Genomic DNA, 25,778 nt, shown 5'->3' with positions numbered 1-25,778 from the left:
TTGGAAACAGGACACACACAGACACAATGCATACTGACATGCTATTGGCTATGACTGGTCCCTGTGAGCTGCTATTGTGCGCTGACACCTTCCTGGAGGGGAACTGGAGATTGATGGAGCGTCAACAGGTGAGAATGTGAAGAGGGTTAAACGTAGAAAGATTGAGTTTCCTCCCTCTCTCCATCCCTCTCCTCTCGTCCTATTGCCTGGTGTTGAAAGAGTGACTTTCCAAAAACAAATAACTCGCAGAACAGGTGGGAAGAAGTGGAGTACAAATACTTTGTTGCTGTACTTAAGTACATTTTTCTGGTATCAGTACTTTACTCCAATACTTATTTTTCTGACGACTTTTTACTTTGACTTCTTACATTTTGAACCCAAATACCTGTACTTTCTACTTCTCACATGTTGAACTCAAATACCTGTACTTTCTACTTCTCACATGTTGAACCCAAATACCTGTACTTTCTACTTCTTACATGTTGAACTCAAATACCTGTACTTTCTACTTCTCACATGTTGAACCCAAATACCTGTACTTTCTACTTCTTACATGTTGAACCCAAATACCTGTACTTTCTACTTCTTACATGTTGAACACAAATACCTGTACTTTCTACTTCTTACATGTTGAACTCAAATACCTGTACTTTCTACTTCTTACATGTTGAACACAAATACCTGTACTTTCTACTTCTTACATGTTGAACACAAATACCTGTACTTTCTACTTCTTACATGTTGAACTCAAATACCTGTACTTTCTACTTCTTACATGTTGAACACAAATACCTGTACTTTCTACTTCTTACATGTTGAACTCAAATACCTGTACTTTCTACTTCTTACATGTTGAACTCAAATACCTGTACTTTCTACTTCTTACATGTTGAACCCAAATACCTGTACTTTCTACTTCTTACATGTTGAACTCAAATACCTGTACTTTCTACTTCTTACATGTTGAACACAAATACCTGTACTTTCTACTTCTTACATGTTGAACCCAAATACCTGTACTTTCTACTTCTTACATGTTGAACCCAAATACCTGTACTTTTCTACTTCTTACTTATACAAAAAGCGGAGCAATATTGACATCCCTTGGAGTTTAGTGCTTTGCTCAAAGGCTCTGTCACTGTGTGTTGAATGCAGAGGGATGGCTTCACTCAGGAACTATGTGAAGGTGACAACTATGAATAAATCCATGATGGATGAAGAGAGGGATGAATAACGGGAGATGAATGAGAGATGACCGTGTCCAAACCGCCAAACAGCCAGGGGTTCAAATACCAACTGGATCGACATAGCAGAGGTTATTTTGGTCAAGGGACATGTGTGGGTGTGTGTGTGTGTGTGTGTGTGTGTGTGTGTGTGTGTGTGTGTGTGTGTGTGTGTGTGTGGGTGTGTGTGTGTGTGTGTGTGTGTGTGTGTGTGTGTGTGGCCTAAAGAAGAATGGGTGTGTAACAAACCTCAACAGAGTTACAGCTAAAGGCCATTGTAGTGGTATGGGTATTTAGTGCTTGAGAGTTAGCGGTTTAAGCTAACGGTGAAATTAGCCCCTTCGTTTCTTGACATAGAAACTGATTCATAAGTGACATGGTATTTTATTGAATGCGTGGCAGGAAGATTATAATATGATGTATCATTTTGAATAACACTAAATGAATAGCAGGGAACTTTACACTAACAGATATACATTGCTATGTAAATAGAGTTCGCTAGCTGTTAGCATCTGAGGTTTGCAGGGACAATAGAGGCAACAAAACGATGTACAGGATGGTAGGACACACACACACACACACACACACACACACACACACACACACACACACACACACACACACACACACACACACACACACACACACACACACACACACACACACACACACACACACACACACACACACACACACACACACACACACACACACACACACACACACACACACACACACACACACACACACACACACACACACACTATTAATTCCATTTCGATCTCTCAATCAGCTGTTGTTGTATTGACTTTTGGCGATTTCTTTTTTATCACAAAACCTCTTGTTGTTTTAACTCTTTTTTTATTAGATCAACCTTTTAATCATAAAGTAACTCAAGCTATAGGATAAATGTAGTCAGATAAACACAGCAACAAAGTTATACCGTTTCTTTCTTCAGTATTTAATATAAATATACCACAATTTGATGTCAAGGTAGCAATTAAGGCAGTATGAAATTAGCTTCAGTAATTAATCGTTAATGTCTATAAATATGGGTTTTAATTATACGTTCTTCTACCGTGGTGCATTCAAGGATGCTCAGACATAATACTGTATAACCCAGAATCAGCAACAAACGATTCAATGATATTTAAAACCTCTGCACACATTTGGGATTTTACCAATCCTCTAATTACTGAATCACTGGATAAATGTTGATGTCGTTTGTTGATTGGAAAACGTTTTTTAAAGTAGTGACAACACTACAAAACAAGGGTTCACTTCTGTATGATATGATGACAGCAAAACAACAAGACCTAGAGAAGATGATTTTAAAGGACAGACACGCCATCAGACAGACACACACACACACACACACACACACACACACCCAGAAAGAAAGACACACACAGACACACACACTTACCTGTATATTAAGGTGCTCTGTCACCACAGACAAAAGAGAGACGGACAGAATGGATAATGTACTGACAGAGGAAGTTTTATACAGAGAGGAGGGAGGGGGCAATGTGTGTGTGTGTGTGTGTGTGTGTGTGTGTGTGTGTGTGTGTGTGTGTGTGTTGTCTAAAAGAATATGTGTGCGTGCATGCTGTGGGAATTGAGTATACAATACAAGAATAACTGAGTCTGTGTGTGTGCAATTGTATAGCTTGGTGCGTGTGTGTGGGATTAAGCGGAGGCAGAAAGATGAACCTCGCAGGATTAGAGGTAACAGAGGGATGACCTCATGGACAAATGGAGGAGAGACAGGGTGAGGGGGGGATGAGTTTGTTAAAAGACAAAAGTTAATATATGGAAAGGAACTACAGCACGGTCACATGACTTCACGTCACCACCGCTAAGCTAAAGGAGGCTAATGTTGGGCTATATAGGAACTACAGCACGGTCACATGACTTCACGTCACCACCGCTAAGCTAAAGGTGGCTAATGTTGGGCTATAAAGGAACTACAGCACGGTCACATGACTTCACGTCACCACCGCTAAGCTAAAGGAGGCTAATGTTAGGCTATAAAGGAACTACAACACGGTCACATGACTTCACGTCACCACCGCTAAGCTAAAGGTGGCTAATGTTGGGCTATAAAGGAACTACAGCACGGTCACATGACTTCACGTCACCACCGCTAAGCTAAAGGAGGCTAATGTTGGGCTATAAAGGAACTACAGCACGGTCACATGACTTCACGTCACCACCGCTAAGCTAAAGGAGGCTAATGTTGGGCTATAAAGGAACTACAGCACGGTCACATGACTTCACGTCACCACCGCTAAGCTAAAGGGGGCTAATGTTGGGCTATAAAGGAACTACAGCACGGTCACATGACTTCACGTCACCACCGCTAAGCTAAAGGAGGCTAATGTTGGGCTATAAAGGAACTACAGCACGGTCACATGACTTCACGTCACCACCGCTAAGCTAAAGGAGGCTAATGTTGGGCTATAAAGGAACTACAGCACGGTCACATGACTTCACGTCACCACCGCTAAGCTAAAGGAGGCTAATGTTGGGCTATAAAGGAACTACAGCACGGTCACATGACTTCACGTCACCACCGCTAAGCTAAAGGAGGCTAATGTTGGGCTATAAAGGAACTACAGCACGGTCACATGAGTTCACGTCACCACCGCTAAGCTAAAGGAGGCTAATGTTGGGCTATAAAGGAACTACAGCACGGTCACATGACTTCACGTCACCACCGCTAAGCTAAAGGAGGCTAATGTTGGGCTATAAAGGAACTACAGCACGGTCACATGACTTCACGTCACCACCGCTAAGCTAAAGGAGGCTAATGTTGGGCGTGATGACGTTGAGTCGTCTCATTTAGACACTTGTTAGCAACCTCAGAGCAGCTTCAGAAGACCATTGACCTCCAGGGGACAGGAAGTGATGAAATCGTCACTGTGTAGCAGAGGTGCTCAGCAATAAGAGAAAGAGGGTGACTGCTTCCACAAATAGAGACTGTCTGTGTTTCCATGAAAGGTTTCAGTTCACAGAAAGCTCACAGTGACCTCATGGTGAAGGGGTCGCTGGGTGATTAACTAAAGTCAGAGGTGGAGGAAGTATTCAGATGATTTACAGTAGAAGTACTAATAGAGAGGTGGAGTCCCTCCCTTTCCTCCATGGGACCTTATTTCGGAAAAAGTATGCATTGAAGTCAATGGAGAGAGAAAGATTATCTTTCAATCCCGTTTGAATTGTGCCACGAATTACACATATGATGTTTGTCAATTTAAAAGATAAGTTTGCAAGTTAAAAAAAAAAAATGTATGGTAAAACTGTGAAGTTACACTTTGTTTTGTGTGAAACCGCTCAATGAACTACATCTCCCGTCTCGCACCACACACCAAGACGGCCGTCACGTTGGCACATTTCACTTCTTTCTTTCAGAACGAGGTGAAAAGTATTAAAAGAGGTGAAAATCACTCCAAGTCTGGGCATGTTGAGAGCTGTACATACACAAGGGGAGTTAGTCGGTTCATTAGAGCCAGCAAGCGGGACCGGGACTCTGGGATTTGTGTCTTTCTAGATGCATATTTTTCATAGTCTTATATTTCAACAGTTTTACGACAAACTGTGACTTTTTTGACATGGAAATGATTTTTTACGATTGACAAACATCATTTCAATCAGGAGAGACGGTTTGATGTAAAAGTACATATTTATTGCCAGAATACACATGAATGTAAAGGAGTTTTGGCGATTAGGCCCCGTTGTGCAGGAATATCATTCGGGAAGGGAGACCCGATCCGATGAAATCCCCAAAAGAATGAAATATAATGAAATGAGATGTACTGGGTTTCTTACCTTACAAGCTAGCTGCAGTGAGCTATGGATATAGAGAGGGACTTACACGGGGACAGAGAAGACATATTATTGACTAGCGTAGGACTAAGAGTGGGATAATGCGTGGATGGACACGTCCCGGCTCACACGAGCCTCAGACCTTTACGGTCAAACATGAAATGAAAATGCGTGGATGTGTATCCTGGCTCACTGGGCCTGAGACCCTTCCGGTCAACATGGTTTACGTGGAACGTGACTTGAAATAAAACATGTAGTGATGATGTAGTAGAATCCAGATAGGAACATGACAATGATATGTGAGCTGATATGCTATGACACCACCACCAGTTATATGTATGATTACCAGTGTTTAAAGTTTGAGAGATCTTGGATTGACGGCACGAGCTGAAGTCTGATGGACGAGGGAGGTGTAGCGGCGTAGCACCTGCTGTTGCTTGAGACGCTGATGCCTGAATATCATATCCTGCTATGCAGCCTGAGATGCAGGCTCTTGGGTCGCACCATGATATGTAATAGCAGAGATGGGTGACGGATGGACGATGATGTGATGGAAGAAGGGCTTGACGTGTAGCGGAAGAGGGCCGGCGCCCGAGTTGGGTGAAACTGGTTTATAATGATCTGCTTAGTGATAATGACTGTTTTGAATGTGTAACAATAATGAAGGTTTGAGCGTGCCGCTAAGCGGATGATCTCGGGCAGGGAGAGTCACTACTGTAGGTGAGTGGGCCCTGCGGAGATTCCCCCCCAAAACGAGAAGGTGCATTAGTTAATGTTTTTATTTATATATGTATATATATATATATTTATATCTATTTATTTTATTCGTTTATTGATTAATTAATTAATTAATTAGTAAGAAAATGTGTTTGAAGCCCTGAGGGGAGAATTTCTACGAGCACGGGATCCGGGTGAGTAGATGAGACGCTGCTAAGCGAGTGATGTTAGAGTGTGGGGGGGCGAATGATCAAAAGATTTTCCCACCATGTGGTTTCTGGAACGGGGCGGGGATCTTAGGCCGGCTGCTGCGCCTGGGGCAAACGTCCTCGGGTGAGCATCTTTGTTGCAGATCTGCTTGTCTTGCCAGCGCTGCGCCTGACTGCCTTGTTTGAAAAGTGGGTGGGGCTCTGAACGCGGAGAGAGGCACTGAAGGGCAGAAATGGGCGAGGTGGCCCTGAGCACCGCAGCTGTTGCAATAAAAAGACTTGGTGGCCGCCTGTGGACATGACGAGCAGCTCTGTGTGCAGTATGGACCAGTCCAGGCGGATGTTGGAGTGTGCTAAGTGAAGCGCTGCTTTACATGAGAAGCTCTTGTGGTCGGAGTAAAATATGTTTTTCCCTATTTCAGAAAAAGGTCTCCGATCAGCGCGAGATAGGCATCTAGCTCTTGTCTTCTTTCCGGGTAGACGGAGCATATGACGTCACGGTTGATGCCGAAAGCGACCAGGAAATGCCCTATGGAGAGGTCTCTGGTGAGGCGGGGGTCTGCTGCCTTGAATACGACGGTGATGCTTCCCCCTTTGGCGATGGATTTGTCACACTCCGGAGACGGCAGGATGAGGCTGACTAGGTTAATGTCCTTCCCATCGAGTATTTTTGACCGAAGCCGGGGGGAAATATTAGCCGCTTGGGGAATGTAAGACCTACCGGAAAGAGGGGCTGGGAGGGCAGAAGCCAGGGAATGAGGGGAGGCTACATTGTGAGCAGTGGTGGATTTAGGATTGTAGGAGATCCGGGGTTTAGCCCAGGAGTTTTTGGGGGGTGCAGTGCTAATTTTTTACAACTAGGGGGTGGACCGAATATCCTTTAGGGGGGTCGTCGCCTCCTATAGGGGGGTCCGGGGGCATGCTCCCCCGGGAAGATTTTTTTTTAAATATTGAAGTTAAAAGCATCAATCTGGTGCACTTTGAGAGCAACATGAACCCTACCTTAATAATACCTTGAAGCGGACAAAAGGCACTGGAGAACACTTCTTCATTAACATCCTTTAATGAAGCAAACTAATGCCTTAACTCACTCAAATACAGCCGTTTACTTATTTCGGTGAGTTTTAAAGGATGCGGATAGTCTCACCTTGATTCTGGCGCATTGCTTATCATTTTATAGATCTATTCTCATCCACCATCTTTGTTTGTGACGTAAAGAGTGTAAGAGTCACATTTCTGAATCGACACCGAGTGGATGCAGTCACAGCCAATCGGAGTCTGATTCAGAGGGTGGCCTGTCAGTTCCGTTGCTATGGTCCCGTTGTTAAGTGTACTGAAACGAGAGCCGGTATAATTCCAAAACAATATAAAAATTGGAATACGTTATTTTAGCGTCTTAAAAGTAGACTGAGGTATGAAGGGTTAACGTTACATCTTAGGATAATGTTTAGTCATGTTCTGTATACATACTAACATATAAGGGTATACTTAGTGTGGTTACTCAATGTTTACTAGCTATAACATTACATCACTCTTTTTCACTTCTTACTCAGTCAGCCAGACTGCAGATATCACCATTAGATTCACAAACCTGAAACATCATCCATTTCTTCACTGCTGGTGATGACATTGTTGTCAGCTGCTGATACTGCTGCTGCTGCTGCAGCTTGTGGCACCTGCTCCGATGAAAATAACTTTCTAATATCCATAACGGCTATTAGCTTAAAACTCGTCAGGCACTAGCAGAGCCATATGGCGCTGGGCACTAGGAAGGATCACTTCTTTTTCAGGGCAGGGAAGGCTACGCAGTACGCAGGGTACTGTCCCGCAGCAGCTGCCTCTCTGGTGGACTCCGGTACTGCACATTACTCCCGAGACGTTTTAAAAAAAAAAAATGTTTTAACATTTTTTAATTTTTTAAGTGAAACATCCGGGGCTTGAGCCTAAGTAGCCACCCCCTAGCGCTGCCACTGACTGTGAGGGAAGGTAGGGGCCAGAACCGGCATTAGACCCGGCGGCGCCATTGGCAGGAAGCGCAGCCCTGTGAGTTGATGAAGTGGAGGCTCTGGCTGATGCCCTTTCCAAAGACTGAAGGCGAGCGTCGATTTGTTGCAGGGTGTTGGCCAAGCTGTTATCTGTGGGCCCGGGCTGGTTTAAGGTGCTTCCGGGCTTGTCAGCGATGGGGCGAGCCTGGAGGAAGTTGTCTTTTTGGACGGATGAGCTCCTGGAGGGGGCGACTTCCTTGTCCTCTGGGGCTGGGGAAAATGCCCTGCTGCTGCAGTTGTAGAGTGAGGAGATCTGCCTCTGCTGTATGTGAGCTGCTGCGGGAACCCACGCGGGTGCTCGAGCGCCGGTAGCTTGGGGAAGAGGAAGCTGCCTCAGGCGGAACGTCGGGGGCGGGATCCTCCTGGAAGAGTTCGTCCTCGGAATAGTCAGAATTGGACATCTTTGAGGTTAGATTTATCGTACGCGAAGAAGGTTTGTTTGCACTACCATTTGCGCCGATTCACCTGGAATGAGAGCTGTCAGAGGGGAGAGCGGATTTAAAAGGTTTAGCGGAGCGCTATGATAGGCTTGTGAGAATAGAGCGAAGTGATTGGTTAAGCTGGGGAGTGACGCCCCCGATCACTTATTGAGAGGAGAGAGAGTAGTAACATGGAATTAGTGAATGAATGAGTAAGAAGGTCTTCCTGGTTGAACTTACGCTGAGCTTTTTATGTGTAATTCGTGGCACAATTCCAACGGGATAGAAAGATAATCGTTCTCTCTCCATTGACTTCAATACATAATTTTTCCGAAATAAGGTCCCATGGGTCGGAAGTAGATGGGCGGGACTTCGCCTCTCTATAACACTCTGTACACAAACTGTACACAATCACAGAGTGCAAAAGTTAGCTACTTTTAGCAGGCTCTGTTGTGATTGGTCAATCGCTTAGAGATGCCCCGCCCCTTAGCCTACAATGTGTGTGTGTGCGCTGGCCAATAGGAGAGCAAGTCTTACATAAGGATGTCACTTTGTACCGGAAGTAAACAAAGTAGTCCAATGGAGGTGTTTTTAGGCGGACTTTAGCCTTAGCAGACCATTTACATGCACTAAAACCTGAAGAACACATTACAGGAGAGAGAACACCCCAAAAAGAAGAATAGGGCCTCTTTAAAAATATGAAAAAAATAAATGGTAGTATGGAGTTGAATCGCCCCGAAAAACACTTTGAGTGTAACTTTTAAAAATACGTTTTAATACTTCTATATTTTAGTATAAAGCAAAGCAAGACTGATTTCAAAAGGTCAATCAGGGAAATGCTCCTCTGCTGATCCTTCTGCTGCACACACACACACACACACACACACACACACACACACACACACACACACACACACACACACACACACACACACACACACACACACACACACACACACACACACACACACACACACACACACACACACACACACACACACACACACACACACACACACACACACACACACACACACACTTCAGCAGTGAACAACTGTCCGACAGACGGAACCTGCAGCTGTCTGCGGGAATAAGAGCTGACGCGCCGAGAACAAATAACAGTTGGATATAATGTACTTTATTTAGTACATTAGTATATGTATTGGGAAGCTGTGGCGCAGTGGATTAGTGCGTTGGTGTTGGGATCAGGGGAGCACAGGTTCAAACCCCACTGCAGTCAGCATGTCATTATAGTGCTTTTTCCTCCACTTCCTTTGCCTGACATTAGCTAATAACACACAACATGAATCCACTGTACGGATCGACTGAGTGAAATAACACACAACATGAATCCACTGTACGGATCGACTGAGTGAAATAACACACAACATGAATCCCCTGTACGGATCGACTGAGTGAAATAACACACAACATGAATCCACTGTACGGATCGACTGAGTGAAATAACACACAACATGAATCCCCTGTACGGATCGACTGAGTGAAATAACACACAACATGAATCCACTGTACGGATCGACTGAGTGAAATAACACACAACATGAATCCACTGTACGGATCGACTGAGTGAAATAACACACAACATGAATCCCCTGTACGGATCGACTGAGTGAAATAACACACAACATGAATCCACTGTACGGATCGACTGAGTGAAATAACACACAGACACTTCATAGAAAACACTTTTATTATCACGGCATCATTTTTGGCAATAAATAAACATGTATCTGTAGTTTCATGAAGACACCACGGGCATGGTGACTGTGAGGATCTGAGGGGAGAAAACAGGAAGTGGATTAAAGGCTAGTTTGGATGCTTTTAAGTATTTCAGTGTTCATAGTGAGTGTGCTACTGCAGCAGAGGAAGTTTGGAGACGTAGAAATGATGCACTGTACAGAGACAGCTGTGTGTGTGTGTGTACCTGTGTGTGTGTGTGTGTGTGTGTGTGTGTGTACACGTGTGTGTACGTGTGTGTCTGTGTGTGTGTACCTGTGTGTGTGTGTGTCTGTGTGTGTGTACCTGTGTGTGTGTGTGTGTGTGTGTGTGTGTGTTGGTGTGTGTGTGTACACGTGTGTGTACGTGTGTGTCTGTGTGTGTGTACCTGTGTGTGTGTGTGTCTGTGTGTGTGTACCTGTGTGTGTGTGTGTGTGTGTGTGTGTGTGTTGGTGTGTGTGTGTAACTGTGTGTGTGTGTGTGTGTGTTGGTGTGTGTGTGTACCTGTGTGTGTGTTGGTGTGTGTGTGTGTGTGTGTGTGTGTGTGTGTACGTGTGTGTGTACGTGTGTGTGTGTGTACCTGTGTGTGTGTGTGTGTACCTGTGTGTGTGTGTGTGTACTTGTGTGTGTGTGTGTGTGTGTGTGTGTGTGTGTACCTGTGTGTGTGTGTGTGTGTGTGTGTGTACCTGTGTGTGTGTGTGGGTGTGTGTGTGTGTGTGTGTGTGTACCTGTGTGTGTGTGTGTGTGTGTGTGTGTGTGTGTGTGTCTGTGTGTGTGTCTGTGTGTGTGTGTGTGTGTGTGTGTGTGTGTGTGTGTGTGTGTGTACCTGTGTGTGTGTGTGTGTGTGTACCTGTGTGTGTGTGTGTGTGTGTGTGTGTGTGTGTGTGTGTGTGTGTGTGTGTGTGTGTGTGTGTGTGTGTGTGTGTGTACCTGTGTGTGTGTTTGTGTCTGTGTGTGTGTTTGTGTCTGTGTGTGTGTGTACCTGTGTGTGTGTGTGTGTGTGTGTGTACCTGTGTGTGTGTGTGTGTGTGTGTGTGTGTGTGTACCTATGTGTGTGTGTGTGTGTGTGTGTGTGTGTGTGTGTGTGTGTGTGTGTGTGTGTGTGTGTGTGTGTGTGTGTGTGTGTGTGTGTACCTGTGTGTTGCAGTTGAACTGAGCCACGCTGCTCTCCTGCTCGATGCTGAACGGATGGAAGATGTCGAGGTGATAGAGCGAGGGTCGAGCTGTGAGCTGCAGCCGGTCCTCGCCAACGTCCAGAACCAGAGAGCGGGACGAGCGCTGAACAAAGACAACACGCGAGAAACGTTACAAAAATGTATTTCCCCGGACAAATGTGAAGATTCTGGTTTAAAATGATCTGTTATTTTGATTGTGTTTTGAACTCACCACTCCAGGGAGCTTTATCTCTGCGATGAGGAACTCAGGGTCTCCAGCAGGGGGCTCCACCAGCAACGAGAACTCCGGTCTAAAACATTGAAAGAAGGTTTAAAAAGTGTTCTGTTTTTTTTTCAGATCCAAATCTTTTTATTGCGTTTTGAAAAAATGCATAACCAGTGTTTGTCATTTAGAAATGGAAAGCAATATATATGCATACAAATGAGACGGTGGTTTTTACTGATTGTATGTACAAAGAGAGGACTACAATAACAATAAATGAAGCTCAGCGCAAGTTCAACCAGGAAGACCGTCTTTACTCATTAATTTACTATGTCCATGTAACTACTCTCTCTCCTCTCAATAAGTGATCGGGGGCGTCACTCCCCAGCTTAACCAATCACTTCGCTCTATTCTCACAAGCCTATCATAGCGCTCTGCTAACCCTTTTAAATCTGCTCCCCCCCTCTGACAGCTGTCATTTTAGGTGACTCGACGCAACCCTCCTCCCCCCTTTCACCTCCTGTCCCTCTGAATCCAGGGTCAAGCTAAGCCCCTCCCCTTCAGACCGAACCCAACTATCCATTCACCACAACCAGGGTCAAGCTAAGCCCCTCCCCTTCAGACCGAACCCAACCATCCATTCACCACCACCAGGGTCAAGCTAAGCCCCTCCCCTTCAGACCGACCCCAACTATCCATTCACCACCACCAGGGTCAAGCTAAGCCCCTCCCCTTCAGACCGACCCCAACTATCCATTCACCACCACCAGGGTCAAGCTAAGCCCCTCCCCTTCAGACCGAACCCAACTATCCCTTCACCACTACCAGGGTCAAGCTAAGCCCCTCCCCTTCAGACCGAACCCAACTATCCATTCACCACCACCAGGGTCAAGCTAAGCCCCTCCCCTTCAGACCGACCCCAACTATCCATTCACCACCACCAGGGTCAAGCTAAGCCCCTCCCCTTCAGACCGACCCCAACTATCCATTCACCACCACCAGTGTCTAGACCCCGGGGGGTTTCATCGGATCTCCCCTCCCGAATGATACTCCTGCACAACGGGGCCTAATCGCCCAAAATTAAATTCATTTGTGTTTTCCTGCCAATGAATATGTCTTCTTACATCAAAACCGTCTCTCCTGATTGAACTAAAGTAATCCCCTACTTTCTCTGCCAGTGAGCCTCATACACACAAATGATGTTTTAAAAACAAATGTGTGGCTCTAATGCTATTCATTAACAGAGGAACTGAAAATCTGTGAGAGTATTTTCTGCAATGATAATCCAATACGGAAAACTCCCATTTGACCTCCCTGCACCGCTGTGTTTTGGAGTCAGGAGGAGGGTTACCTTTTAGCTGCAGCAGTGGAGCTGAACCTGCAGGAGACAGAACAGAGTCTGAAACTAATCATGAAGTCACAGGAAATCTCCTGATGTGTCTTCATTGAGAGAGAAACTATTTCCCACTCCTGTAGTGTGTTATATATCATACACAATACAGAGCTGTTTGAACATTAAAGCATGGAGACATGTCTCAGTGTCACAGACAATACATACTATTTCATATTAAAAGAAATGTAAATGTACTCTGGCTGCAGCTCCTGGATCACCGGTCGACTCTTCGTCCGGATGTTCTGATCGACGAGAGAACCCAAAAACTTCCTGTTCTTCAGCACCTTCCAGTCTGCAGGAACACACACACAACACATGTCAACAACTGCGCACACACACACACAACACATGTCAACAACTGCGCACACACACACACAACACATGTCAACAACTACACACACACACACCTCTGCTCAGCTCCAGGTTGTATTTGTTCTCCAGACCCTCCAAAGACACCAGAATAACAAACTGCTGGTACAACGGATCTGTCTGCAACACACACACACACACACACACACACACACACACACACACACACACACACACACACACACACACACACACACACACACACACACACACACACACACACACACACACACACACACACACACACACACACACACACACACACACACACACACACACACACACACACACACACACACACACACACACACACACACGTTAATATACAGTATACACACAATGTAGGGTGAGATTTAATAACTACAGCGCTCTGGCGCCCTCTGCTGGTTCAGTGTGGTAAATGACAAACACACACACGCACACAAACCTGGCACTTCTGGAAGAATTCCTGGTTGATGACGACGTCGTACGCGGTGCAGGCCTTGGAGTCTGGAACAATGAGTCATGGAAATATTTATATTCCTTTTTTAAACGACACAAAGACAGCCGATGGGAAAATGGAGACCGAGGTCAGAGACATTGTCTTTTAAAATGCTGGGAAATAAATGACAGCCACAAATCTGAATCCTGCACAGTGCTGTCCGTCTTCATCACAGCGTGTCAAACCAAAGCACACCGATACAAGGCAATACATAAAAACACTGATGTTCAGAAGCCCTGAGGATTTATAACTGTGATCATTTTACATATTCATTCAGAGTTCATGGGAAAGTAGGAACAATGTGCATCAATTTCTGTGTTTCTTATCAAACAGCACAGCATTGACTAATTGTAAGGTCCGCCGACGACAACAACCACAACTTTAATAATAACTCAATAACATTTTGAACACCGTCTCGAGTCGATGACCACAATACCAACAACGACAGTGCACACACATTTCAGGGGTGTTTCTAGAAAATGTATAGTGTTAGTAATGTGTCTCTGATCTTGTTTATAAGGTATATAGATTATCTTGAGAACATGACGCTCGTATAAAAGATGGCGGCGCGGACGTAAACAACAACAGACTCAGAGACAGTTTCATCTCACAGGCCATAAGACTGCTAAACACAAGAACTCTTTAAAGAACATCCATAAACATTCATCTGTTTGCATCTTGCAATCTACTTATTTATCTAAATATTTATCACCGTAACAAAACGTATTTAATTTGATCTTGACGTACAATATTTAAATGCCACATTCTGTTCTTGTACATATCATATTCTATTTACGTGTATATAGACTTCTCGCACTATTTTTTATTTGTATTTTATTATATATGTTGCATTGTGGGAGGAGCTCGGGTCAGAAGATTTTAAATTGCCATTTCTACACTGTAGCTTATCTGACATTAAAGAATCCTGTCGTCTGACGCTCTGTTTGATACTCAGAGTAATTATACCGTTTCTGAGGAACAGAAATCTTCTTTTCTGGCATCACACAACATTTTACTGGGAACAAAATCTGCACTTTGGTTTGAGGGGGGCGCTGACAGTAAGAGTTATCCGGTCCATTATAAAAATTAGACATAGTGGCACATCTACGGGTCCGTCATTGCTTGCTTTTGTATTGTGCAACTCTGTAATTACAAAACGGGTTAAAAGGTTGGTTTGTCAGCAACACGCCTACATTCAAACAAACCCTGTTATTAAAGCATTCGGGACATCAGGTGTCACCCCCTGCAGACAAAACCCTGCTTTACTCGGAAACTTGGAGAAGTTACACATTCCTAATTTCTCTCAGAAACTTCCAGTGTGTGTGTGTGTGTGTGTGTGTGTGTGTGTGTGTGTGTGTGTGTGTGTGTGTGTGTGTGTGCGCATATATAGGTGTGTGTATGCATATAAAGGTGTGTGTATGTATGCATATATAGGTGTGTGTATATATAGGTGTGTGTATGCATATATAGGTGTGTGTGTATATATAGGTGTGTGTATGCATATATAGGTGTGTGTGTATATATAGGTGTGTGTATGCATATATAGGTGTGTGTGTATATATAGGTGTGTGTATGCATATAAAGGTGTGTGTATGTATGCATATATAGGTGTGTGTATATATAGGTGTGTGTATGCATATATAGGTGTGTGTGTATATATAGGTGTGTGTATGCATATATAGGTGTGTGTGTATATATAGGTGTGTGTATGCATATATAGGTGTGTGTGTATATATAGGTGTGTGTATGCATATATAGGTGTGTGTGTATATATAGGTGTGTGTATGCATATATAGGTGTGTGTGTATATATAGGTGTGTGTATGCATATATAGGTGTGTGTGTATTTATAGGTGTGTGTGTATATATAGGTGTGTGTGTATATATAGGTGTGTGTATATATAGGTGTGTATGCATATATAGGTGTGTGTGTATATATAGGTGTGTGTATATATAGGTGTGTATGCATATATAGGTGTGTGTGTATATATAGGTGTGTGTATGCATATATAGGTGTGTGTGTATTTATAGGTGTGTGTGTATATATAGGTGTGTGTATGCATATAAAGGTGTGTGTATGTATGCATATATAGGTGTGTGTATGTATGCATATATAGGTGTGTGTATGTATGCATATATAGGTGTGTGTATGCATATATAGGTGTGTGTATGCATATATAGGTGTGTGTATGCATATATAGGTGTGTGTATGCATATATAGGTGTGTGTATGTATGCATATATAGGTGTGTATGCATATATAGGTGTGTGTATGTATGCATATATAGGTGTGTGTATGTATGCATATATAGGTGTGTGTATGCATATATAGGTGTGTGTATGCATATATAGGTGTATGTATGCATATATAGGTGTGTGTGTATATATAGGTGTGTGTATGTATGCATATATAGGTGTATGTATGCATATATAGGTGTGTGTATGCATATATAGGTGTGTGTATGCATATATAGGTGTGTGTATGCATATATAGGTGTGTGTATGTATGCATATATAGGTGTATGTATGCATATATAGGTGTGTGTATGTATGCATATATAGGTGTGTGTATGCATATATAGGTGTTTGTATGTATGCATATATAGGTGTGTGTGTGTGTGTGTGTGTGTGTGTGTGTGTGTGTGTGTGTGTGTGTGTGTCTGTGTGTCTGTGTGTGTGTGTGTGTGTGTGTGTGTGTGTGTGTGTGTGTGTGTGTGTGTGTGTGTGTGTGTGTGTACATGTATATATATATGTATGTTAGGGATGGGAATGATTAATCGAATATTCAAAATGATTCAGATATTTGAATGTGAGTTATGAATATTTTTATTGTAATCCTTTTTTTTTAACGACAGTGCCATCTTAGATATCTTCAGAAAAATATTTTAAAAAACTTGGTTTGGTTTCTATATTTATTTGAACATTGGTTTATTACTATTAAAAAAAAACGTTTAGGATATGTAAATGTGGTGAACCGTGTACATTTTCTTTCAAATTGCCATCCCTAATAGATATGCATGTGTGTGTGTTTAAGTAGATACATGTACATGTGTAGATATTCCTAATTTCAAACAACCCCTATGTACTTTTTCCAATTTTGCCATTTTCAGGTCTCTAAAGAGAAATTATTTGCAAAACTGTACTTTTAATGTGACACAATTACTGGACATAAAATACACACCGTTTTCACACACACATGTACACAATATGTACACATGACCAAATATGTATATATGTTCATTTTAATTAATTTCTTACATTTTATTTGTGTGAATCTGTGCTGTCCTGTTTTTCATTCTTACCCTGTTGCTGTTGAACTACTGAATGTCCCATCTTATCTTATCTTAACATGATGTGTCCCCAAATAAATAAAAGAATATTAGGAACTCCATGTTTCCATGCGGCCCGATAGCAGACATTACAGGATGCAGAACAGCTGTCGGGAAGCATCACTTAGGATCTTGTGATGGATTTGACACAGATCCAGGTTTTTTCAAACCACAGTGGACCAGAAAGGGTTCGATGTCCTCTTGACGCAGTTATGACTTGATGAGCTCTAAACTTGTGTTTCTGGCATCTCTCAGAGTGAAGTACGTGTTCCTATTGTCAAAAGATTACTGTGACGAAGGCAATATGTTGAAACATGTCGAGTCTAAAACCTCTCCTGAGATCGACACCTGCTGAGCCTAAAGAGAGGAGGGGCTTTCACACGACCTGTCAATGATATAGAAATGTGGAGTCCTGCCAACTGTTGCTCAATGTGCGAAAACCAACACTGTGTGTGGGTGGGTGCATGTGTGTGTGTGTGTGTGTGTGTGTGTGTGTGTGTGTGTGTGTGTGTGTGTGTGTGTGTGTGTGTGTGTGTGTGTGTGTGTGTGTGTGTGTGTGTGTGTGTGTGTGTGTGTGTGTGTGTGTGTGTGTGGGTGTGTGTGTGTGGGGGGGGTGGTATGTGTCTGTGTGTGTATGTGCGTGTGTGTGTGGGGGGGTGGTATGTGTCTGTGTGTGTATGTGCGTGTGTTTGCGTGGGGGGGGTGGTATGTGTCTATGTGTCTGTGTGTCTGTGTGTCTGTGTGGTATATGTGTGTGTGTGTGTGTGTGTGTGTGTGTGTGTGTGTGTGTGTGTGTGTGTGTGTGTGTGTGTGTGTGTGTGTGTGTGTGTGTGTGTGTGTGTGTGTGTGTGTGTGTGTGTGTGTGTGTGTGTGTGTGTGTGTGAGATTGAAAAAGCTCCCTGCATGCAGATGTGTTCACAATACAGTAAAGTTTATTTACTCGAGTAATTGAGTAAGATTTTGACGTACCATTTGCGTTCCCCCTGCTCTAAGCTTCTACTCACTGCATCTCAGAACCACACCAGCTCGACCTTTAGCTTGTCAGGTTATTTGTAATTTAAATGTGGTGTAAATACTTTCCCTTTTTATGCTAAATTGTTTCTTAAAAATATTTATTTTGTATTATCCTTATATATGGGGGTGGGACCAGAGAAGCTTCTTCTTGCCCCTTTTGAACATGACAGAAGCTATTTGGGTTAGGGTCTTTAATGCAAAATACATCTTTATCTTTTATGTAATGTCTATTTCTGGATTCTCTTTTTGATATTCTTACTCTCACTCTTACAATAAACCCACCATTAAAGTTATAGACTGTTCATTTCTTAGTAAGTGGGCAAACTTACTAAATCTGTAGGGGATCAAATACTCATTTCCTCCACTGTATGTAGACTTCTTGCACTATTTCATTTGTTGTATATTTGTATGTTATTATATATGTTGCGTTGTTGGAGGAGCTCAGGTCAGAAGAATGTCATTGCCATTTCTACACGGTAGCTGCTGAGCACATGACGATAACACCTTTTATATCGGAAGCCAAGCTATGATAAGAGCTTCAGTTCGATTTAAAGTAATGAGGCGATCACGTACTGTTGTCGGTCTCGGTGTGCGGCTCTCCGAGGCTCATGGGGACTCTGAACCCACTGGGGTCTTCAGACTGAAGCAGATCCACCAGCTCGTCTCTGGAGATCTCCGGAGGAAGAGGGACGGCCGGAGACTGGCAGATGTTCACAAAGATCTTCTGTTTATCTGGCTCTGTGACGGTCTTCACACACAGACCTGAGAGGGGGGATAAGACAAAGAAAAAGAGTACACAATGAAGTCATCCATGAAACAACGTTAGCACTGTCTTTCAAATTTGATATAAGTTGCATAGAGTGGTGCAGGATTATGCATTTCATCACTTCCTGTCCTCTGGTGTGAAAGTCAATGGTTCTCTGAATGTGTTTTTGGTTGTTAGCCTGAAATCAGGTCTGTGGTTAACACAAGCTGAAGAAATGTTTGTTCTACGACATAAGATACATCAGTCTAATGATGGATTTAAAAACCAAGGTTGCCAAAAATCTAATTGAGATGACTAAACGTCATCACGCCCAACATTAGCCACCTTTAGCTTAGCGGTGGTGATGTGAAGTCAAGTGACCGTGCTGTAGTTCCTTTATAGCCCAACATTAGCCACCTTTAGCTTAGAGGTGGTCACGTGAAGTCATGTGACCGTGCTGTAGTTCCTTTATAGCCCAACATTAGCCACCTTTAGCTTAGCGGTGGTGACGTGAAGTCATGTGACCGTGCTGTAGTTCCTTTATAGCCCAACATTAGCCTCCTTTAGCTTAGCGGTGGTGACGGGAAGTCATGTGACCGTGCTGTAGTTCCTTTATAGCCCAACATTAGCCTCCTTTAGCTTAGCGGTGGTGACGTGAAGTCATGTGACCGTGCTGTAGTTCCTTTATAGCCCAACATTAGCCTCCTTTAGCTTAGCGGTGGTGACGTGAAGTCATGTGACCGTGCTGTAGTTCCTTTATAGCCCAACATTAGCCTCCTTTAGCTTAGAGGTGGTGACGTGAAGTCATGTGACCGTGCTGTAGTTCCTTTATAGCCCAACATTAGCCACCTTTAGCTTAGCGGTGGTGATCTGAAGTCATGTGACCGTGCTGTAGTTCCTTTATAGCCCAACATTAGCCACCTTTAGCTTAGAGGTGGTCACGTGAAGTCATGTGACCGTGCTATAGTTCCTTTATAGCCCAACATTAGCCTCCTTTAGCTTAGCGGTGGTGACGTGAAGTCATGTGACCGTGCTGTAGTTCCTTTATAGCCCAACATTAGCCTCCTTTAGCTTAGCGGTGGTGAAGTGAAGTCATGTGACCGTGCTGTAGTTCCTTTATAGCCCAACATTAGCCTCCTTTAGCTTAGCGGTGGTGACGTGAAGTCATGTGACCGTGCTGTAGTTCCTTTATAGCCCAACATTAGCCTCCTTTAGCTTAGCGGTGGTGACCTGAAGTCATGTGACCGTGCTGTAGTTCCTTTATAGCCCAACATTAGCCACCTTTAGCTTAGCGGTGGTGACCTGAAGTCATGTGACCGTGCTGTAGTTCCTTTATAGCCCAACATTAGCCACCTTTAGCTTAGCGGTGGTGACGTGAAGTCATGTGACCGTGCTGTAGTTCCTTTATAGCCCAACATTAGCTCTTTACTTCAGAAATCATAAAGTGATGTTAATATATTATCCTGCTGAACTAAATGTGTAAATATCATAAACGTTGAGATTGTTTTCTGCAATAATCAAAAATCACATGGAGGAATCCCATTGGTCTAGGGAGATGCTGCCTTCAGGGACCAACACAGAAATACGTCAAATACGTTACTCACCGGGCTGCGGTCGGATCACTTTGGATTCTGGATTTTCAGTCGGCATTTTACCCACCGTCTGAACAGAGAGAGATCAGAATGTGTTTAAATTAATGGTTTGAGATTCAGACATATTCAACTTCATTAGAGGAGAGAAAAGTAACACTACAAAAACTCTAAATCTTGCCCAGTATGTGTCTAATATCTAATCAGACTATGTCTCTACACCTGATATAAGACACACTAACTTCAGGAGTAACAATGCAGTGAGATATCGGGTCTTGTTTTTAGACAATGCATCATCTTGTTAAAGGTGGGGTAGGTAAGTTTGAGAAACCGGCTCGAGATACACTTGTTGTTATATTCCATGGAATGCTCTTAACATCCCAATAGCAATGAATATCTGAAGTGCTTTGACAATAAATTCATAAAAAATATCATCTGTGGAAGCCGTGGCTCTGTAAAAAGCACGACCAATCATCTGAGCCGGCTAAAGTAACTGGATGGCCTACCTGCCTGTCAGCCTTCCATCTGTGCACAAACTGATCTCGTGCCCTCATTGGTCATGTGCGCGTTCGTGTGTGTTGGATGAGGGGCTCTGTGAGGAAGGGGCAGATTTGTTCCGGCTGTGTATTTTCAAATTCTAGCCACTCGAGCTGGTTTCTCCAAAATGACCTACCCCACCTTTAAGCCAAAGCATCTTATTTTGAGTTGTATCTCAGAGGAAACACATATTTATTGGGAAATCACCAACTAACATCAGAAAACAGAACACTTTATTTGCAGCTTACATTTCCTGATTCTGGTCAAATATAGTTCAAACTGAGTTCTCCAGCTAAGGACAAGATGTGATTTCTCAAAACATCCCTTCTTATTTCAAGTTCTCTCACCAAGCTAATGTTCACTTGTTCTATTGGCAGACCTTTTGACTGATTTCAAGTGGAAACAGCTTGTTTTCATTATTCTTTAACTTGTTTTTGGAGCAGCATTTGTTCCAGTGTACATGCAACTTCTCTAAAGCATCAGTTATTGAAAAGGAAAGAGGCAACTCAAACTGAAACACATGCAAATGAATCAGTGTGTTTTATAACAGTGTTCTGCACAGTCACATGACTTTCTTTACTCATGACATTTCCAGTAAAGGACCGCTGCAGTCTGGCACACGTTATGGCTAGAAAGGATCCGTCTTGTGTACAACTCTCGCGAGAGTTTGCAAGTCACGTAGATGAATGTTTACGTTTGGCAGGCAGCCTTTCAGTTACGATCGCTAACATCAGTGGGTCACAGCAAATTATGGTGAGAAGCCAAACTAACTTAATGATGTCAATGACAGGGAGTGTGATTGTTGAAATAGGGTGTTAGCGGTCTTGTTGGTGTTCAAAGAAGAATGACAACACTGTAGATTACCAACACTACGGTTGATTTTTTTATTCACAGGCAAGTCAACGTTGTCGCAGTAAAAGTCCCAAGATGGTGCAATACAATGTTCCCTTGCAGTGTTTCACTATTATGGCTGATGTTTCTCTATTAATATTGCTGCTGCATTAATGTGTATGTTGCATCATGTTACTGCTGTAGATGTGTTTCCGAGCCGCTCCAATTACAACGAGAGTTACAACGAGAACGTGACGTCATATAATTACACAAGACGGATGCTTTCTAGCCATAACCCCGGCACACTTGTGTCACACAGTGTCAACACACGTATGCAATCACTTCCCCTTGGCTGGACCCAACAGAAAGAATCAGATGACTGCTGAGGTTAAAGAAAGTAACCACCAGTTGATAAAACTCAGAAGGCTTGTGTTTGCTTAATCTGAGGAGTTTATAAAGTACAATACGCATGTTGTATTCTCGCAGGGCCTCTGAGGTTATTTGGCGCTGCCTCAGAAAATAAAGCAAATGTGTCACAACAGCAGAAATCCAGTTTAACGACCTGTAAGATAAACTTCCAACTAATAGCACGGTCCTGTGGAAAGGAAGTAAAAGTAAAAGAAGAAGTACTTAGATCTTGTGCGGCGCCCCCACAAATAGAATCAAATTCTGTGGGAAACACTGCTTTGTTATGGTGAGGGTTTCTTAATCTTATAAAATCTTGGAATGTGTGATACAAGAACAAAGATGTGAGAGAGAGTCGACACGCAGTACAATTGCTGTACGCTTGAGTGAGTCACTTTATGCTTTTTATTTTTCTGTTGCACTTTGTTTTACCATTTCCTTACATGTATATATTTATGTTGCATTGTTGAAGTAATACCTTCATGCTTGTTCTGAACACGTGTGTCCTTCACCTGAGCATGGGTCACTTGCAGCATCTCGTGCACTATTTTATTTATATTCTGTTGCTTCATGCACTATTTTTATTGTTTGATATCTTATATATATTCATGTTGCATTGTTGGAGGAGCCTGGGACTCAAGCCCTAACTAAACTGAAATCACATCACATACATAACTGATAGAAATCATGTTGTTTTTTGGACTACGGCCAACATATTTCTACAGTATCAACACCCTTTCCCCTCATCTACTGAACCTGTGATGTCTCTGTGTTTGCAGCAATGGCTGTGAAGCATCAGAGAAAATACTATCTATTTTTCATGTATATCACACGTGTCCAACTCAAGGCCCGGGGGCCAAATCAGGCCCGTGGTGGATTTAATTTCGGCCCGCAGGATAGTTTCTAATTCCTATTAGATCTGGCCCGTCGGTATATTGCACTCACACCTTCACTCCATCCTGAGGGTCTCCTCCGCTCAGAGCCTGACCCCAAACATTGATGACCTTGCACCCAAGATGAGATGCCAAGTATCTGAGCTAGCATCACAGAGCAGCACACTGAGTTTAATGGATGTTTCCTTCTGCACTTTCTCTCTCACGACAACAGGGCATGTTTGGTTTCTCTTTGAGGGAAATAGTTTTGTTGAAGCTGTTGTTGGCCTGTGGGAAAATGTACTCATAAGAAATGACTCTGGAGAAGCTGCAGATAGAGCCATAAGAAATGAATCAACTGATTATTTAATGTTTATGTTGTTTTTATAGGCAATCATTGAAGCTTTGTTAGTTCCAGGTTTAATATGTGCAATAAGTTCATTTCAATAAGTTCTGGAATAAACATTGAACCAGTCCGGCCCTCGGCTAGTACCCATTTTTTTATGTTGGCCCACTGTGTGTTTGAGTTTGACCCCCCTGCTGTAGATACTTCACTTCTCCTGCATTACCTGCATATTGGTCACTTGCAGCATCTCTTGCATTGTTGGAGGAGCCTGGGACTCAAGCCCTAACTAAACTGAAATCACTTAAATACATAACTGATCAAAGAAAATCGTAGAAATGTTCTTATTTTTTGGACTTAGGCCTACATATTTCTCCAGCATCAACAGCATGTTCCCTCCTCTCAACAACTATGGCTGCCGTGTCTTTGGCTGTTCTCCGTCTCATTATTTCAGTGTTTGTTTACTTTTCAATGTGTGCTTTTTTGTATTTACCTGCACTATTTTATCTGTGTTATTGTGTTGCTCTGTTGAAGGAGCCTGTGACCTCAGATTATCATTGACATACAGTATCTACACTGTAGCTAATGTATTGTACACATGACAATAAAAGCCTTGAATCTTGAAATGAATCTCTCCTGAACCTGTGATGTTGCAGTAATGTCTGTAAAGCATCAGACGTGTTACCTGCATCAGCAGCTGTTGGTAAATCTCTTCCTGCTGCTGGAGCTCCAGCTCTGAGCCGAGGAGAGACGAGTCTGTGTTCATCGCTACGGACAGAAAACAGTCAATTAATACACATTTTAAACATGAAATTCAGCATTACGTCCCTGAAATAAGAACCTAATAACTTTCTTAAACTTTACCATTATTCAACCGTGCAATACTCAGATAAATTAGACTTACTAAAGTATTTCACTGTAGATGAAAAGCAGTACTCATCTCTTATCTTTACTTATACACCTCTCTACCACCTTTGCTGATCGTTGTCTTGGTTACTCAAGTCTTTCTAAATAACAGAAACATTAGCTTAGCTTCAGCATTAGCCTCTTAGCAGTAAAGCTAACCGAGTCTTCCCTCTCTGTCTTCTTCATCAAATAACTTGACTTTCTGCTGTGTTTCCTGTGAGTTAACTGTGTCTCTCCTCTGTCTTCACACATGTTTAAATATATATATTTACCTTTTCTGGAGTATAACGTCTCGCTGGTGTTTCTCTGAACTGAGGGTTTGTTTATCCACGGGGCCCAAAGCGCATGCGCAGTTGCGTTCTGTAAAGAATAAAACCCGCCTCAGCCTCCACGTCACGTCCGTTCACAACTAAACCGGAAAATAACCTTTATTTCATTTTATTTTTTTCATTGGAACATTAATTAACATCATATATTTTGGGTAAACTCCAGAGGTAGACATATAAGTAATACAAAATGACGTAGAATAGATAAATAAAAAATACAGTTCAATATTTCCGATTAAATATATCTGTTAAACTGGAACTGGAGTGCGGGTTTTATAGTTTTTAGCACCGAATCATTTTAAACAAAGCACTAACGAGTTTTCAGGCTGTGTCTAGGCTTGTTCTGATCACATAAATTCTACTCAACATGTTCTATTTGGCATGTATGTTAATGTTTATGTTTATTTAGGATCCCCATTAGCTTTTGCTCAACTCTTCCTGGGGTCCGACACTTAAAACAATACAACAATAATACAACAACAATACAACAACATTCAAGACATAAGTCCTGACATCATTAACAACATCACCAACCAACATACATCATCAACAATCTCATCCACTTTCAATATCAAACTCAGCCAAGGATGAGTGGACACCCACCAGTACAAAGCATGAAATTAGGGTTCACACAGGGACGCGGGAAGGGGGGGTGCTGAGGGGGCTGCAGCACCCCCATCTGTTGGCGGAGAGTTGTAACTGTAACGCCACAAAGTTCACTAAACAAATCAATACAAAAGTTTTATTTTGAGTTACTATTTTTGAGTTAGCATTTTAGTGTAAGCAGTTAATAAAAAGCTTCTCTAAATAATAAGAGAAAGTGATAATGCGGTGTGCTTCTTCTGTTGCTCTGCTATAGGAAATAAGCTTGTCAGTGCAGACAAGATCAGGAATGGGAGTTTTGTGAAAGGAGGATTTAAGAACTGGCGAAAGGCAAGGGAAACATTCAGGGAGCGTGAGAACTCAACACACAGGCCGTCAACAAACTGGCAGCATTAAAACGAACACCGATGAATGCACTGCTCTCACAAGCTGTTGCTAAGGAACAAATGACTGCATTTAATATGACGTTATTATACAGGACCAAA

The 25,778-nt window shown here is 42.8% G+C and overlaps 1 protein-coding gene across 2 annotated transcripts; it reads right to left on the bottom strand.

The window, feature by feature from the left end:
* Positions 1–10,131: 10,131 nt before the first annotated feature.
* On the bottom strand, positions 10,132–24,773 carry pih1d1 (PIH1 domain containing 1). Of its 2 annotated transcripts, XM_079645618.1 has the most exons (11): positions 24,637–24,773; positions 24,144–24,226; positions 20,486–20,543; positions 18,710–18,898; positions 13,742–13,803; positions 13,353–13,434; positions 13,141–13,237; positions 12,904–12,930; positions 11,562–11,640; positions 11,310–11,453; positions 10,132–10,233 (listed from the first exon to the last, which is right to left on the bottom strand). In XM_079645618.1, exons 2-11 carry the CDS (start codon positions 24,222–24,224, stop codon positions 10,198–10,200), a joined length of 855 nt encoding a protein of 284 aa, XP_079501744.1. In that variant the 5' UTR covers positions 24,225–24,226; positions 24,637–24,773; the 3' UTR covers positions 10,132–10,197. The 2 variants fall into 2 exon arrangements, with proteins under 2 accessions (XP_079501744.1, XP_079501745.1); XM_079645619.1 differs by lacking the exon at positions 12,904–12,930.
* Positions 24,774–25,778: the final 1,005 nt, after the last annotated feature.

The sequence above is a fragment of the Notothenia rossii genome (assembly GCF_949606895.1).
Source record: "Notothenia rossii genome assembly, chromosome: 8".
In the NCBI taxonomy this organism is placed as follows: Eukaryota; Metazoa; Chordata; class Actinopteri; order Perciformes; family Nototheniidae; genus Notothenia; species Notothenia rossii.
The sequence above is the reverse complement of the archived record's forward strand: the minus strand, read 5'-3'. Positions and strand labels throughout refer to the sequence as shown.

Bases quoted from the DNA above. Each gene is read 5' to 3' on its own strand.
- pih1d1 (XM_079645618.1), bottom strand. From the start codon at position 24,224: ATGAACACAGACTCGTCTCTCCTCGGCTCAGAGCTGGAGCTCCAGCAG. The intron at 13,238-13,352 runs GTGTGTGTGTGT...GTGTTCCTGCAG, and splicing joins CAACCTGGAGCTGAGCAGAG to ACTGGAAGGTGCTGAAGAAC. The intron at 10,234-11,309 runs GTACACACACAC...TTCTCCCCTCAG, and splicing joins AGTTCAACTGCAACACACAG to ATCCTCACAGTCACCATGCC.